The sequence below is a fragment of the Pezoporus wallicus genome, unplaced genomic scaffold (assembly GCF_028554395.1).
Source record: "Pezoporus wallicus isolate ANWC-B61680 ecotype Strahan unplaced genomic scaffold, APGP_CSIRO_Pwel_v1 contig_7545, whole genome shotgun sequence".
In the NCBI taxonomy this organism is placed as follows: Eukaryota; Metazoa; Chordata; class Aves; order Psittaciformes; family Psittacidae; genus Pezoporus; species Pezoporus wallicus.
In genome coordinates this window covers 8832800-8844659 of record NW_026642398.1, presented here as the reverse complement: position 1 = coordinate 8844659, position 11860 = coordinate 8832800, and the positions used below count along the sequence as shown (strand labels likewise).

Below are 11860 nucleotides of genomic sequence, written 5' to 3'. Positions count from 1 at the left end.
AGCCCGCCCATCACATGACGGCGCCGTCATGTGGAGAGGCGCAGGGTGATGAGGCGGTTCCGCTGCCCGTCGGGCTCGCCTGCCCGGGCGCTGCTCCTGCCGCTGGGAGGGTCGGTGTGGGGCTGCCTGCGGGCCGCGGCGGCTGGGATTAGGTGAGCGGCAGCCGCTGCTGGTGCGCCGGGCTGCCTTCGCCCTCCCCGGCCCCTGTCCCGGCCGAGGGAGCGGGCTGAGGCGGGCGGGGAGGGGAACCGGGGCCGGGGCCCTCTGTGCACGGCTGGCAAGGGGCAGGGCGGGCTGGGTTCGCTGCCCTGGTTTGCCATGGGTGGGACAGGACGGTAAGGCGGAGCGCTGTGGGAGCGGGGCTTCCTGCTTGGTGGGCTCTTGTCCCACTTGGTAGCGTCTCCCCATAATGGATGGTCGCAGACTGTGTCTACCATTAATCCTGGTAGTCAGTGAGCACTTGTCACCTACAGGTCTTGTGTTATAAAAGTAACATTTCCTTCTTATCTCTGCGCTATAGTTTGGGATGTTGAAGCGTAGAGGAATCAGGACATTTGCACAAATACTTAAGTGGCAGAACAGGAATTGTAGTTTAAGTTTGCCGCTTTGTAATCCTGCCTGCACCATTTGATCGCTTGTTGAAAGAAAGAAGCCTGCCTTGGTAGTTGCGGATTCTAAGTGCTTCGTTGATGCACCCGTTGAAGCCCTTCAAGGCAAAACATAGTGCCTTAAAAACACTGCTGTGGGGCCAAATCAATGAGGAGCGTGGCTGTACCTCTGAAGGCAGAATAGGCATTTGCAAGCTGAAGAATTCACTTAGAAAAATTCAAGAGTGAAATCTCTGCTTGGAACATGAACAGTTTCTAAGAAAAAAAATAATCTTTTATTAAAAGAAAACGGAAATGTGTCCAAAAGTACTTAAATTAGTTTCCAGAAGACATCCAAAAGATGACACTACCCATGCAGTGTTACGATTTGATATTGTAAACATTAATTCCTGTTCCCGTGTAGTTTGCTCTGTGCTTCCACAAGCGCCAAGACAGTGAAAAAACCTTTTTAACTTTTCACTGTTGGGTGGTTTTTTTTTTCAGATTCCTACCTTTCACAGTGTGTACCTATGAAATTTCCAAAAGAAAGCAGGCTTTCTCAGTGAGATTTACCAAGTTCAACAAGGGAGTTAGGTTCTCACTGTTAACTTTGATACACTAGATGAGCTCAGAAAGATAAAGCTCCTAACATGATTTTATATGGCTGTTTAATAGTGTACTTTTGGATCGCAGATGTTCTATACAAATAGTCTTGCTAAGGTGACAAATGAGTGCTTTAAAGTTAAAAAGAGTTAAGTAATGTAACAGCTGAAAGTGGTGGATTCCCCAACAATGGACACTGCCAAGATCATCTGGACAGGGTGCTGGGACATCTAGCCTACATCATGCCTTTCATCCTGGAAAGGTTGGACCAGATGATCCTTGAGGTCCCTTCCAACCTGGTATTCTATGATTGTATGAGAGGAAAGAGTGTGACAGCAGGTATTCAGGTCTTAGTCTACACAATATTCATGAGGAATGTGGCTACATGGTTCAAATTAGGGTGAGTGTAAGATGCAGTTCTGATGTCCCAGGGAAAGTAACAGAGGGAGATACAGCCTTAGGTGTGCAAAGCTTGGACAAAGTCTTGTGCTGTTCTTTCTATTTAGATATTTTCCAGTTTTTGGTTGGATTTTAGCCTGTCAAAGGCTACTGTTGGTAGAACAGCTCTGTTATTTTGTGTAAGATTCAGATAAAACTTCTGATATACCCCAAAGATGGCTGTGGATTCCATTCTCAATATAGTCCTTGAACATATCAGTTATTCTCTGCATGGACTAATGCAGTATTTCTGTCTACCCAAGACTTATGGGTTGGTTTTCTGTTGTTATTCTGCGCACCAGGTTCATGTTTTTTAGATTAGCTACAAGCTGTCTGAGCAAGTTATGGCAAAACGTGAAGAAGGAAGAGCAGACAAAAGTTGTAATTTTGAGAACAAGCCAACTGATGTGAACAGTGCACATAGATACAGCATAAGCAAACACACTGGAAGGCTGTATTAGTGACAGAGGAGAAGCAGCTAGCCCTTGCTGTAGGTTGTGGGTCTGTGTTGAAAGGAAGATGGTGGTAAAGAAGATAAACATGATTCCTGTGCGACTATTCTGTACTAATGGAACATTGGTAATTACAGTTTGTAGCATCTTTGGAGGAAGAAGGCAACATTTGTAATGTGGGCTTTTACTTAAATGTTGTTGTCCTAGATGTCTTACTGTTAAGCACATTCTTACGAGAATGGCTCTTTGTTAGATTATTTGTTCTAAGGGCCAACTGTTGAAACAGGCCTGTTTAGTTAGTGAGGCTGAGTTGGATGTGAGAAGTCATATTTCTTTCTAGCCTAATTGATTATATGCCTAGAAAACACAGGCAAATTTTTAGGCATGTGGGCTTTTTTGGATCTGAAATAGAGCAGTAATTTTCAAGTGAATGTAATCACTGCATTTGAACCTCATTGTGGTTTAGTAATAGACGAAATAGAACAGATGAAAACTGCAAGCTGTTTTTTTGTGGTGTAGCTCTGCTTAATATTGAATGGGAGGTGATTTGAAAACCTCTGGTGAATTGCAGTTCCACTGAAATTACTGACATCTCGGGAGCTAAGGTGTCATCCATGCTCTCTGATGTTTCAGTGGTTCTGTTGACATTGTGTTATGGTTAGCTATCTCTACTTCCATTTTCTCTCCCAAATTCTTTGGGTGTAAGCTGCATTCAAAATGTATCTGTTATTTCTAGAGTAACGATTTCAAGATGCCAGGAGGTGCGAGAATCTCATTCAACAATGTGGATTCCTCTCTTTCATCTTTGAAAAACTGCCAGTCTTACATAAATACTGGAATGGACATTGCTACTCACGTTGCCCTTGATCTTGTGGAAAGTTTCAGTAAGTATATCCTCTCTTGTATTACATCCCGAATCTGACAGACGACTCATAGGCCTATGTATTTTGACTTAATTGCTGTCAATATTTGTGTTTATTATAGGAACTGTAGCTCTTCTGGCTAGACCAGGATGATTTCATTCCAGTCACTTTATTGTCTGAAATGATAAATTCAGTGAAAATGCAAATACTAGACAAACATTGTCCCAGCTTTATAACACCCAGGACTAATGGTGTTCCAGTGTTTGTTGCCCTTACAGCTTTGTAAAATCTTTTAACATTGCTGAAAGAGATGGAGAAGGCCTCTTAAGTGGGTAAATAGAGTGACTTTCCATTCTAATAGTGCTGCTTTGTGTTTTATTTGATGTTTAGGGCAAGATGTATTAAAGTCATGCTACTAGTTTTGAGTACAGAGCATGAGACATCTGTTAGGGTATAGAAGTTTTTTAAATGTTGTCTGTTTCACTGCTGAAAATCAGGCCCTTTTAGGGTGCTTCAGTTTGGACATTGCAAAGTGGGGTACCTTAAACCCATCATCACTAACACTCATCATTGCTTTTTCGCAGTAACAGGTACTTTAGAAAGCTACTTTTCAAAGGCAAAAATTAGGAGTCCCAGTTCTCTGTCTTCCTATATCTGCGATAATGTTTTCACTAAAACAATAAAAACTTTAAAGCTCCCAAACTGCTCATTATGAGGAGAGAATGCGAAACAAAATGTTTGCTGTTTGTTATGAATCTTGCACTCAACTAAGCCAAGGTTTGTGTGCAATGGAAGCTTTTCTCTCTGTCTAGTGTGATAGTTCTATCTCCTTTGACCTTTTCATCCATAGTGGTGTTAGAGAGAAATGACATACCATTTCTAGTGAGGTAGAGGAATGGAAAGCTTGTCTGAATAGTCATCTGGGGATTCCCTCTGAGGTAGAACTGGTCTAACCAGTTCTGTTTCCTCTGCTTTTGCAGTCACCATCTCCTACTTTGCCATAGCAATACGTGGAAATACACTGGATGTACGGAATTCTTTCAGTCCCAAGACTGCAGAATGATCCTCAGAAATGAGTTATTTGTACAAAAGTCCAAAGCTTTGATGAAATTCCACCTTTCAGCAGAAGCCTCTGTTGCATTCCCTTTTGGAGGGATGAAAAGCAGGTAAAGCTCCATTGTGCAGCTTTGCTGCTGGGATGTCTGTGCATTATACTCCCAGGAAATGTTACCTTCCTCACCTACTTCTGACACATTAATCTTTAATTGCAATCTTGAAATTGTATTTTCCATTTTATTTAGTAACCAAAAGGACCGTGTCCTGAGAGGAAGAGATTCCTCTTGATGAAATACCTATGGTCATTGTTACAGATAAGTTATATCATGTGGCTGCAAAACAACTCCTACACCAAAAGACTGATCTTACTTTATCAGGGGCAACTTTCCTGTAGAATCATAGCATTACCAAGCACGACCTTTTAACATAGTCCATCCCACTGCTCTACAGAAAAGGTATTCCAGACCTGGGTTTGCAGTTTGTACCTTTTTGATCTGGTGTTCATGGTGAATTTTTTATTTACAATAGTTGTCTTCACTCCTGTGCTTTCCCTTGCAGGTGTAGGTACGTGTGTACAAGGAACAAATGAGTGAAGCTCCTTCCTTTGTTTCACTCCCCTGACTACTGGGACTTGAAGTTCTTATGCTTCTTCCACAGTGCCTTTAGGAAAGATACAGGGTTTCTGTGGCATAACATACGTTCAGTAAACAGATACTTTCCATGTTTTAGAATTAGCATTATCTCATCTGCCAGGCTTGACTGTTCAGCTTTTACCTCCAACTCGTATGTGGTGATTTCTATTTCTAGAATTGTTACTCATCTCTCCTACTTTGCCTTCCTGTTCTGAGGAGAAATACTCATGTAAATTTGAGCCAGCATTAGATAATATGTTTCTGTATTCTTGTTCTTGTCCCATTTGCAGTTTGTTTTCCTTTCCTTTACAAAATTTAACTGTCCAGCTTCTGGCAGGTTTCATTGCCAGGCCTTGTAGAAGCAAAGGATTCTATTGTGACTGTTATTTTGTTTTACAAGCATTATTCCTGTGAAGGTATTTTGTTCCCTTGGTCTTTCATACTGGACAATGCTGTTTTTTGGGAATAGTACCAAAAATTTTCATAGCAAGTAGAGAGAAATTGAATTTACATCTGAAGATACATAACTGAAAACGCAGGCAAAGTTAGTGCAGTAAGTGATGTCTATTTCCTCTCTTCATTGCTATTCTCCACAAGCCCAATCCTGAAAACAATACTGGTAGGCATATTTGCTAACTAGCACAATAGTGTTTGCTGGACTGGCTACTGCTTAATGCAGTATCATGGAGGGGCTTCCTATAAATGTACCTAATGCTAAGTTAGATCAAAAGGTCTAACTGGATCACTTTTCCTTCCTTTCTTAGGTAGGGTAGTGGGTTTGCTCTCGTGCTGTGTTTGAGATGCTTTCTAGGCAGCAAACGCCATCGTTCTTTATTTTCTTTATATTTTTTGCACAATTAAACAGTGATTTGTGAAAGAACGTGTGTGTGATTTTTCTAGCTTCAGAGCTCTAGTAAAATAGGGAAATAGAAATTAACAAATTTAAATTTTCTTTGACAATGTGTAAAGGGATTTTATGATATCCCTGTTCAGTAAAAATCACTCCCTGCATATTAGTACTGTAGGCCTAGAAAAGGCTCTTTGCTTTCTGACTTAAGTGGAGTACGATATGAAAATGCTTCTGAAGGTTGTAAAAAGAAAGCAGATTGGTGTTTCAGCACTTCTATATGCATGTAAACTATAAGGCAGCCATATAGTTGTTCAGATGGAGCTAAAATCAATGCTCACTAGGGGGCAGAAGAAGATAGGAAGTAAGCAGTACTTCCATTTAAGTTGCAAAAAAGCATTGAAAAGGAATTGGCCTTGTTACCTGTCCCTTGACCATGCTCTCTGAGTAGCTTAAAGTTCTCTCCAGTTAAACCATCCAGAGAACAAAGGACTTTTACACTGGTTATGGAATCTATAAAATCCTTGCAGAATTATTTTGAGTTTTTGTAAGCAGATGGTGGTCATGTTACATAGAATAAAGAGGGAATGAAACTACTTGTTTGATCATGAAACCAGAGGGCTGCCGCTAGGAAGAGGTACCAGACTTGTGGGCAGGAATCGGCTTGGAATATTCCATGAGTTTTAATAACCTTATAATTTATAGCAGCCTTTCTTCAGACATTTTGGATGCTCTGCAAACACCGGCTAAGCCTCTCAGGTCTCTGAGATGTAAATAATGGCTACAGGGATTACTTACTTTACCGCCACTGAAATGAAACTCTTTTGGGTGAATAATGTTTTCTATATGGAAACATTATAACTGTATCATAATCCAAAAGAGAAAAAGAAAATTTCCTCCAACTTACTGAAACAACTGTGAAAACTTTATTGGAGAAGTCAGATAGAGGTTGGATACTAGGGACATCGATTAGATTGCTTACGCATGAGTAAATATCACAATAGACCTTCCACGCTTTATTTTGACATAATATTTGAAAGTTTCAGAACTAAAGCAAACTGGGTTTTCATTTCAACAGTCATTTCATATGGAGAATGCCTTCTGTTGACTTGAGACTATCTTTTCCCTCCACACCGTAACTCCTTTTAGGAAGTTGCTGTCTACCTGCTGACTCACTTGAGTCCTGCTTAAATGAATTAATCTGTTTCTGGGTAAAGGTAGCATGGCTGCAAGCCAGTGCACCTACTGATGCTACCATTGATTACTGTGCCTGCTGATCACTACTGTGCTGCTTTAGTTAAATTTATTCTGGCTTAAGGGCCCTACATATATCTATGGTTTTATTTTGGATGTAGTTATCAGGTTTGGGGCTCTTTGCCTTTTCTTCCCCTACACATTAATTGTGCTCAGTTCCTATTAACTTGGTATTTTTCCCAATAGGTTTTGTCTTTCAGTTCTGGAGAGATAAAGTAATCTCACTGGACACAGCTATTCTGAGTAGTATAAACAACAGTTAGAGAAGCTGATGGGGGAAGAGGGGTTCAATTAAATAATTAAACATTGTAGCATTGCAATAAATAGTGGTCAAAGAAATCCAGAAAAGCAAGGGAATAAGTTTCATGACCATGAATTGCAATTGAGATGACTGAAGATCTCTAAAGATTTATAGCTTCTCATCACATGGTCCCACACTTTGAAACGTAGGACAGAATGTACCAATTAATCTAATTCTCCATGACCTTGAATGAGTTTGTTTTACTACTGTCTGCAAAATAATAATACTAATAAAAAATACTTTCCTATTTCATATAAATAATAGAAAGATTTAATAATATTTCTAGGAAGATTCACATTAATCTCTACTTACGCAGATAGTTCTCTTGACATAAGTTTACAGTACACAATAGTAAATTTAAAGTTATTCCCATCCATTTAAGCTTTATTTAATGCTGTCAGATGTTTTGAGAATCCTAGTGAGGGGTAATATGGAAATATGGATTTTTACTTGGAATTGTAAATAACGACAGACCTCACATGAAGAAGTCAAAAGGAAAATACTTTGCAGTAGAATTAAAATAGCCTGAAATGTCTGTTAGGCCTCTAATGGTACAAATACTCAGAATCTGTTCCCAGCTTTGTACTACCTCCCTTTTCTTTTGTGCCTTCTAGCATGTTCTTCACTGCTGCTGCACTCTGGAGATAAATCTTAAGCTCTAACTACAGTGATTTCCAAGTCTCTTTGTCTAAGGAATGCACTCTTCACAGTGTGCCATAAGGATGAGAGACTACTGTAAGGTTCATTGCCAATTGCAATTAACCAAGATTCAATTTCATCAGTGATCCTATTGCTTAGTCCACTAACACTAACACTTTGTTCTAGTCCTGTATGGATTTGTGAAATTACTAGTGTTAAGTATTCAGGTCAGGCATTGCTCATTTATGAACATGTATGCTCTTGAGCAAAATAAAGCAGTTTGTGTTAACTGCTGTTAATTTAGGTGAAGAATAATAATTTTAATGTATCTGATCTAGAAAGCCTTTTGTTTTTCAAGTAACTCTGTTGATGCCCATGAAGTTGAATTGTTGATTAAGACCTCCCTGTCTATTGAGAACCTGCAAACTTTTATCACTGAACGTGTTCATGGTGGTGTGAGCATGTGCTGGCAAAGGGAAAAAAATTAAAGAGATCCTGTAAGGGGTTAAGGATCTGTACCTAGAGGTGAAAATTGGTTTCACCAAACTGAATGTCAAAGGGGAACAGCCAATTTAAATCTCATTTTATTTAATGAGTTAAAAACCATAACTTACATGTCCATCTCAGTCTTTCTACTGATTAATTTTAGATAATGACATTTTCTAAAGATCATATTTTTCTCTTCTTTCAAGAACATCATCATGGTGTGGAAACATTAAAAAAAAACCATGTAACCAGAAAACCAGACTGTGCACTGTTGGTTTCAGTATGCCCTCCCTCTGCAAAATGCATTCTTGGATATTTTGTCATCCAGCCTTGCAAAATACTGAAGGAAAGGATGCATTGAAATTCCAGAGCAGTACACCAACTTTCAGAGTTGTCTGTATATTTTAAAGCTTCAGCACATACTTCTATCCTTTGCTGGATTTGAGTTTTAATAGAGATGTGAATTTGAAGGTGACATTGTTCAAAATCAGTTATAATGCAAGTAAAATCATCTAAGTTTGACTGTCATTTGCATCTTCCTAAATTTAGCCTCAGTCTGTTCTTGAGCTTTAGTAGTGTGATTGAAAAAAGAATTGACTAAGTCAGTACTTGCTTGGCAATGTCTATTAATTGTAATGCTGGGGATGAAGAAGACTAACTCCTGGTCACCTCCAGCCTCCCAGGCCAGCAGCTGGGTCTTCAGAGGGACTGTTGCTTTTGGATGGGCTGGAGCCAAAGCTGGCAGGAATGTCCAAATAGGAAATAACTGGGAGATCTGGAGACTATGCTAACTACAGACAAGGAGATAAGAACTTCTTAATGTAAAACTTCCAAAAATCATTTTAAAGCATTAACAGATTTAACTGGCCAGGTTTTCCAGTAGAGAGCAGGATGCTTCCTTGATGTCTGGGACTTTCTTCCAACTGCATATCCCATTCCCACTGTGAAGTGTAGAGGCCTTGGAGTGTAGAATAGGTGGGTGGGAAGCAGTTATTACACCTGACCTCTATTTTTATACTGGGGGAAAAAATTAGCTGCTTTGCTTTTTCTTCAAAACTTTGCCCTAAAATGTCATGGCCAGCTGCTGCTTGTGGCTGCTTGCCATCCGTATTACATAGCAGTGATTTTCCTGTAGCGGTATCAGGGGCTGCTTGACAATTCCTCCTCTCTTTCTCCACACTTTGAAGGATTCTTCTGCTCACCAGTATGAACAGGGCAGGCCCATGTGTCTTACAGAGTGTTAGTGATACCATTCTTTGGCATGTTCCCCAGCATAAGTTAGTCCTTTACAGCTCTGGCTTTTCCTGCTTGTCGGCTTGTTTCCTCTTGCATAACCTGCTGTCTCTGCCAGCAGAGCTTACCTCAATTCCGGCTGCTTATCCCATTTGTCTATTCCCCTTGCCCCAGAGCTGTCTGTGCTTTTCCTCATGTGTGCTGCTCTGCATCTCACATGGGCAGTGCCTTCTTTTTAATGACTGCTTTCTTTTCTCCAGATTGCTTTGGATCCCCTTGTATCATGATGCTTTTTAAACGCCAGCTAAACTCTAGTTGGTAACATAGGTTCTTCCTTCCATGTGGATTTAGCTCCACACTTTAATTTCTCTCATTGCTCTCTTAAACTGGTGTTAAACAGGAATCACTCTGAGCATTGCTGACCCTTGTTGACATAGGAAGGAGTGTAGACAATCTAGACAAGGTAATTAGCCTAGTTTATGACATTATTGGCAGCCTTTTAATAGACAGTTGGTTCATGAGTTTCTATGGAATATCCATTATTCTTACAAGCAGTGCCTTTCTAGATGCATTGCAGCAACCTGTAACAGTCAGACTTGAATGCCATAAGTTCATTCATCACTGAAGAGGAAGAGACATTTTGGTGAAAGTTTCTCTGTCATTGACCTGAAATTTCTCCTACTTGGATAGTGCAAAATTCATTATAAGGTTGGAACTGTGTTTGAATAGAAAATGGTTTGGTTAATTTGTTTCCTTTGTTCCTTTTTTTCTTAGTATATTCTTCATCGAAAATTCAAATGCAGGATTCCTGCAGTGCGTTAGCATAATGAATCCTAATACTGGCAAAGTTCTTGTGCATGAGATGACCATGATGTGATTGTTTTGGGATCCAGAAATAAACCTGCTGACACCTATGCTTGTGATATTTTCAATTTCTGTTAGTTTCTATGGTGTTAGAGATCATCGTGCTTCATAAAAAATAATCAAACCATAAGGTACTTGCCCTATAGACAGGTTATAGTATGAGGCTGGAATGACACTTTGCAACCTGCTGGAGTAAGAGGCAGTATGAAGATCTGCTTTCTGAGGAAATGAGCAGGACTAAATTGTGACTTGCTATCTTGTTCTTGTCCAGATAAGAAGTCAGGATGTTTCCTTGTGCATCCTACTTTTCTTTGTGTATGAACTGTGATTTTGTTAGGTTGCTCACCACCTCACAGTGGCCTTATAATGCACAAAGCTGTGGCCTGTGTTGTAGGGACCCTGCATGAAGAATCTGATCTTGGTTTTCCCTTGTGATCCCACATAGCTGCTCATGGAAAACAAAGAGCAAGCAGTTTTAAATGCAGTATAGGAATAGCATTAGAATTAAGCAATCGGCTTCTTCTATATGGACACGAGGGAACAATCTTACCTGGATTTGAAATCTCCAAGAGTGTGCCTCAGTGTCAGAATTTACTTTGACTTTAGGTTTGAGTGAATTCCAAGTGAGGGCTGCAGGATTTTTTTCTTTTCTTTTTTTCCTGTTAGAGCATGTTAGTGTAGGATGTCAGAGTCCATCCTGGCGATAAATGGCTTTTCACTGATGGTTGCTATACAAAAATGTTTCCTAGCTATGAGAGAGGGTACTATAGAAAATGAAGAGAAACCAGTGATCCGTGAAGTTCAGTAACCCTTCTGTGTTAGCCTCTACCAGATGCTTCCTGTGAAGCTGCAAGAATTCCCTCGCCAAACCAAGCTGTTCACAGAGGAAGTTTCTTTCTAACCCCAGACATTTATCTGTCAGAAGCTGTTTTTTAACTGGTCTCTTTTGTTGCTACACCAGCGTCTGTGGTACTCATTGGTGGCATGCGCAAGCTCTGTGTAGGCACCAAAATGACATCTTTCTTCTTGAGAAGGTTCATTTCCTGTTTTTTAAAGTAAACTTGTATTTTGGGTTATGTGAGATAAAATGCTTCAGGTTCCCTTTGTCAGGAATACTAACTTTTCTTTCCTTCCAATCCCTCGCTTAAGATTTCATTCTTTTAGGAGAGATGTTCTTTTTTATTGTTACTTATGCTTACCCTCTTATTATGTTGTGCTTCCTGGATTGTTTTATAGGTATTTAACCTTTCAGCTAACAGTGAGAGAGATAGCTGTGTTTTCTTGAAGTAGGTAAATGGTGTCACACTTGAAGTGTTTCTGCTTCAGGTAATTTTATTTCTTGAAATAGAAAGGACTGGTTGGGTTCTTGTGAAAAGCTTTTCTGAAGAGAAAAAAATTGCATTTTGTGAATTATGCTCTTCAGTTAATACCAACATTTTGAGAAGAGAGGGTTGGATTCGTTTTTTTTCTTGTCCTGTCTCAGAGCTTCAGTATTTATGGTGTAAAAATGACTTAAAACATTTACAGCCAGCACGGATGAGCCCATTGCTGGAATTCTGAAGGCTCTGTTCTTCAAAGAAGCTGTCTGAAAAAAATGTGAATTTG

The 11860-nt window shown here is 39.8% G+C and overlaps 1 protein-coding gene across 5 annotated transcripts in view; it reads left to right on the top strand.

The window, feature by feature from the left end:
* NSMCE2 (NSE2 (MMS21) homolog, SMC5-SMC6 complex SUMO ligase) overlaps positions 1–11860 on the top strand; it is a 131770-nt gene that overhangs the window by 225 nt on the left and 119685 nt on the right. Inside the window, exons 1-3 of one of the 5 annotated variants that reach the window (XM_057429844.1) lie at positions 24–152; positions 1092–1149; positions 2817–2964. In XM_057429844.1, the coding sequence (XP_057285827.1) occupies positions 49–152; positions 1092–1149; positions 2817–2964 (310 nt within the window). In that variant the 5' untranslated portion in view covers positions 24–48. Of the gene's footprint in view, positions 1–13; positions 153–1091; positions 1150–2816; positions 2965–11860 lie in introns of those variants that run through there. The other 4 variants (XM_057429843.1, XM_057429846.1, XM_057429845.1 and 1 more) reach the window with 4 other exon arrangements.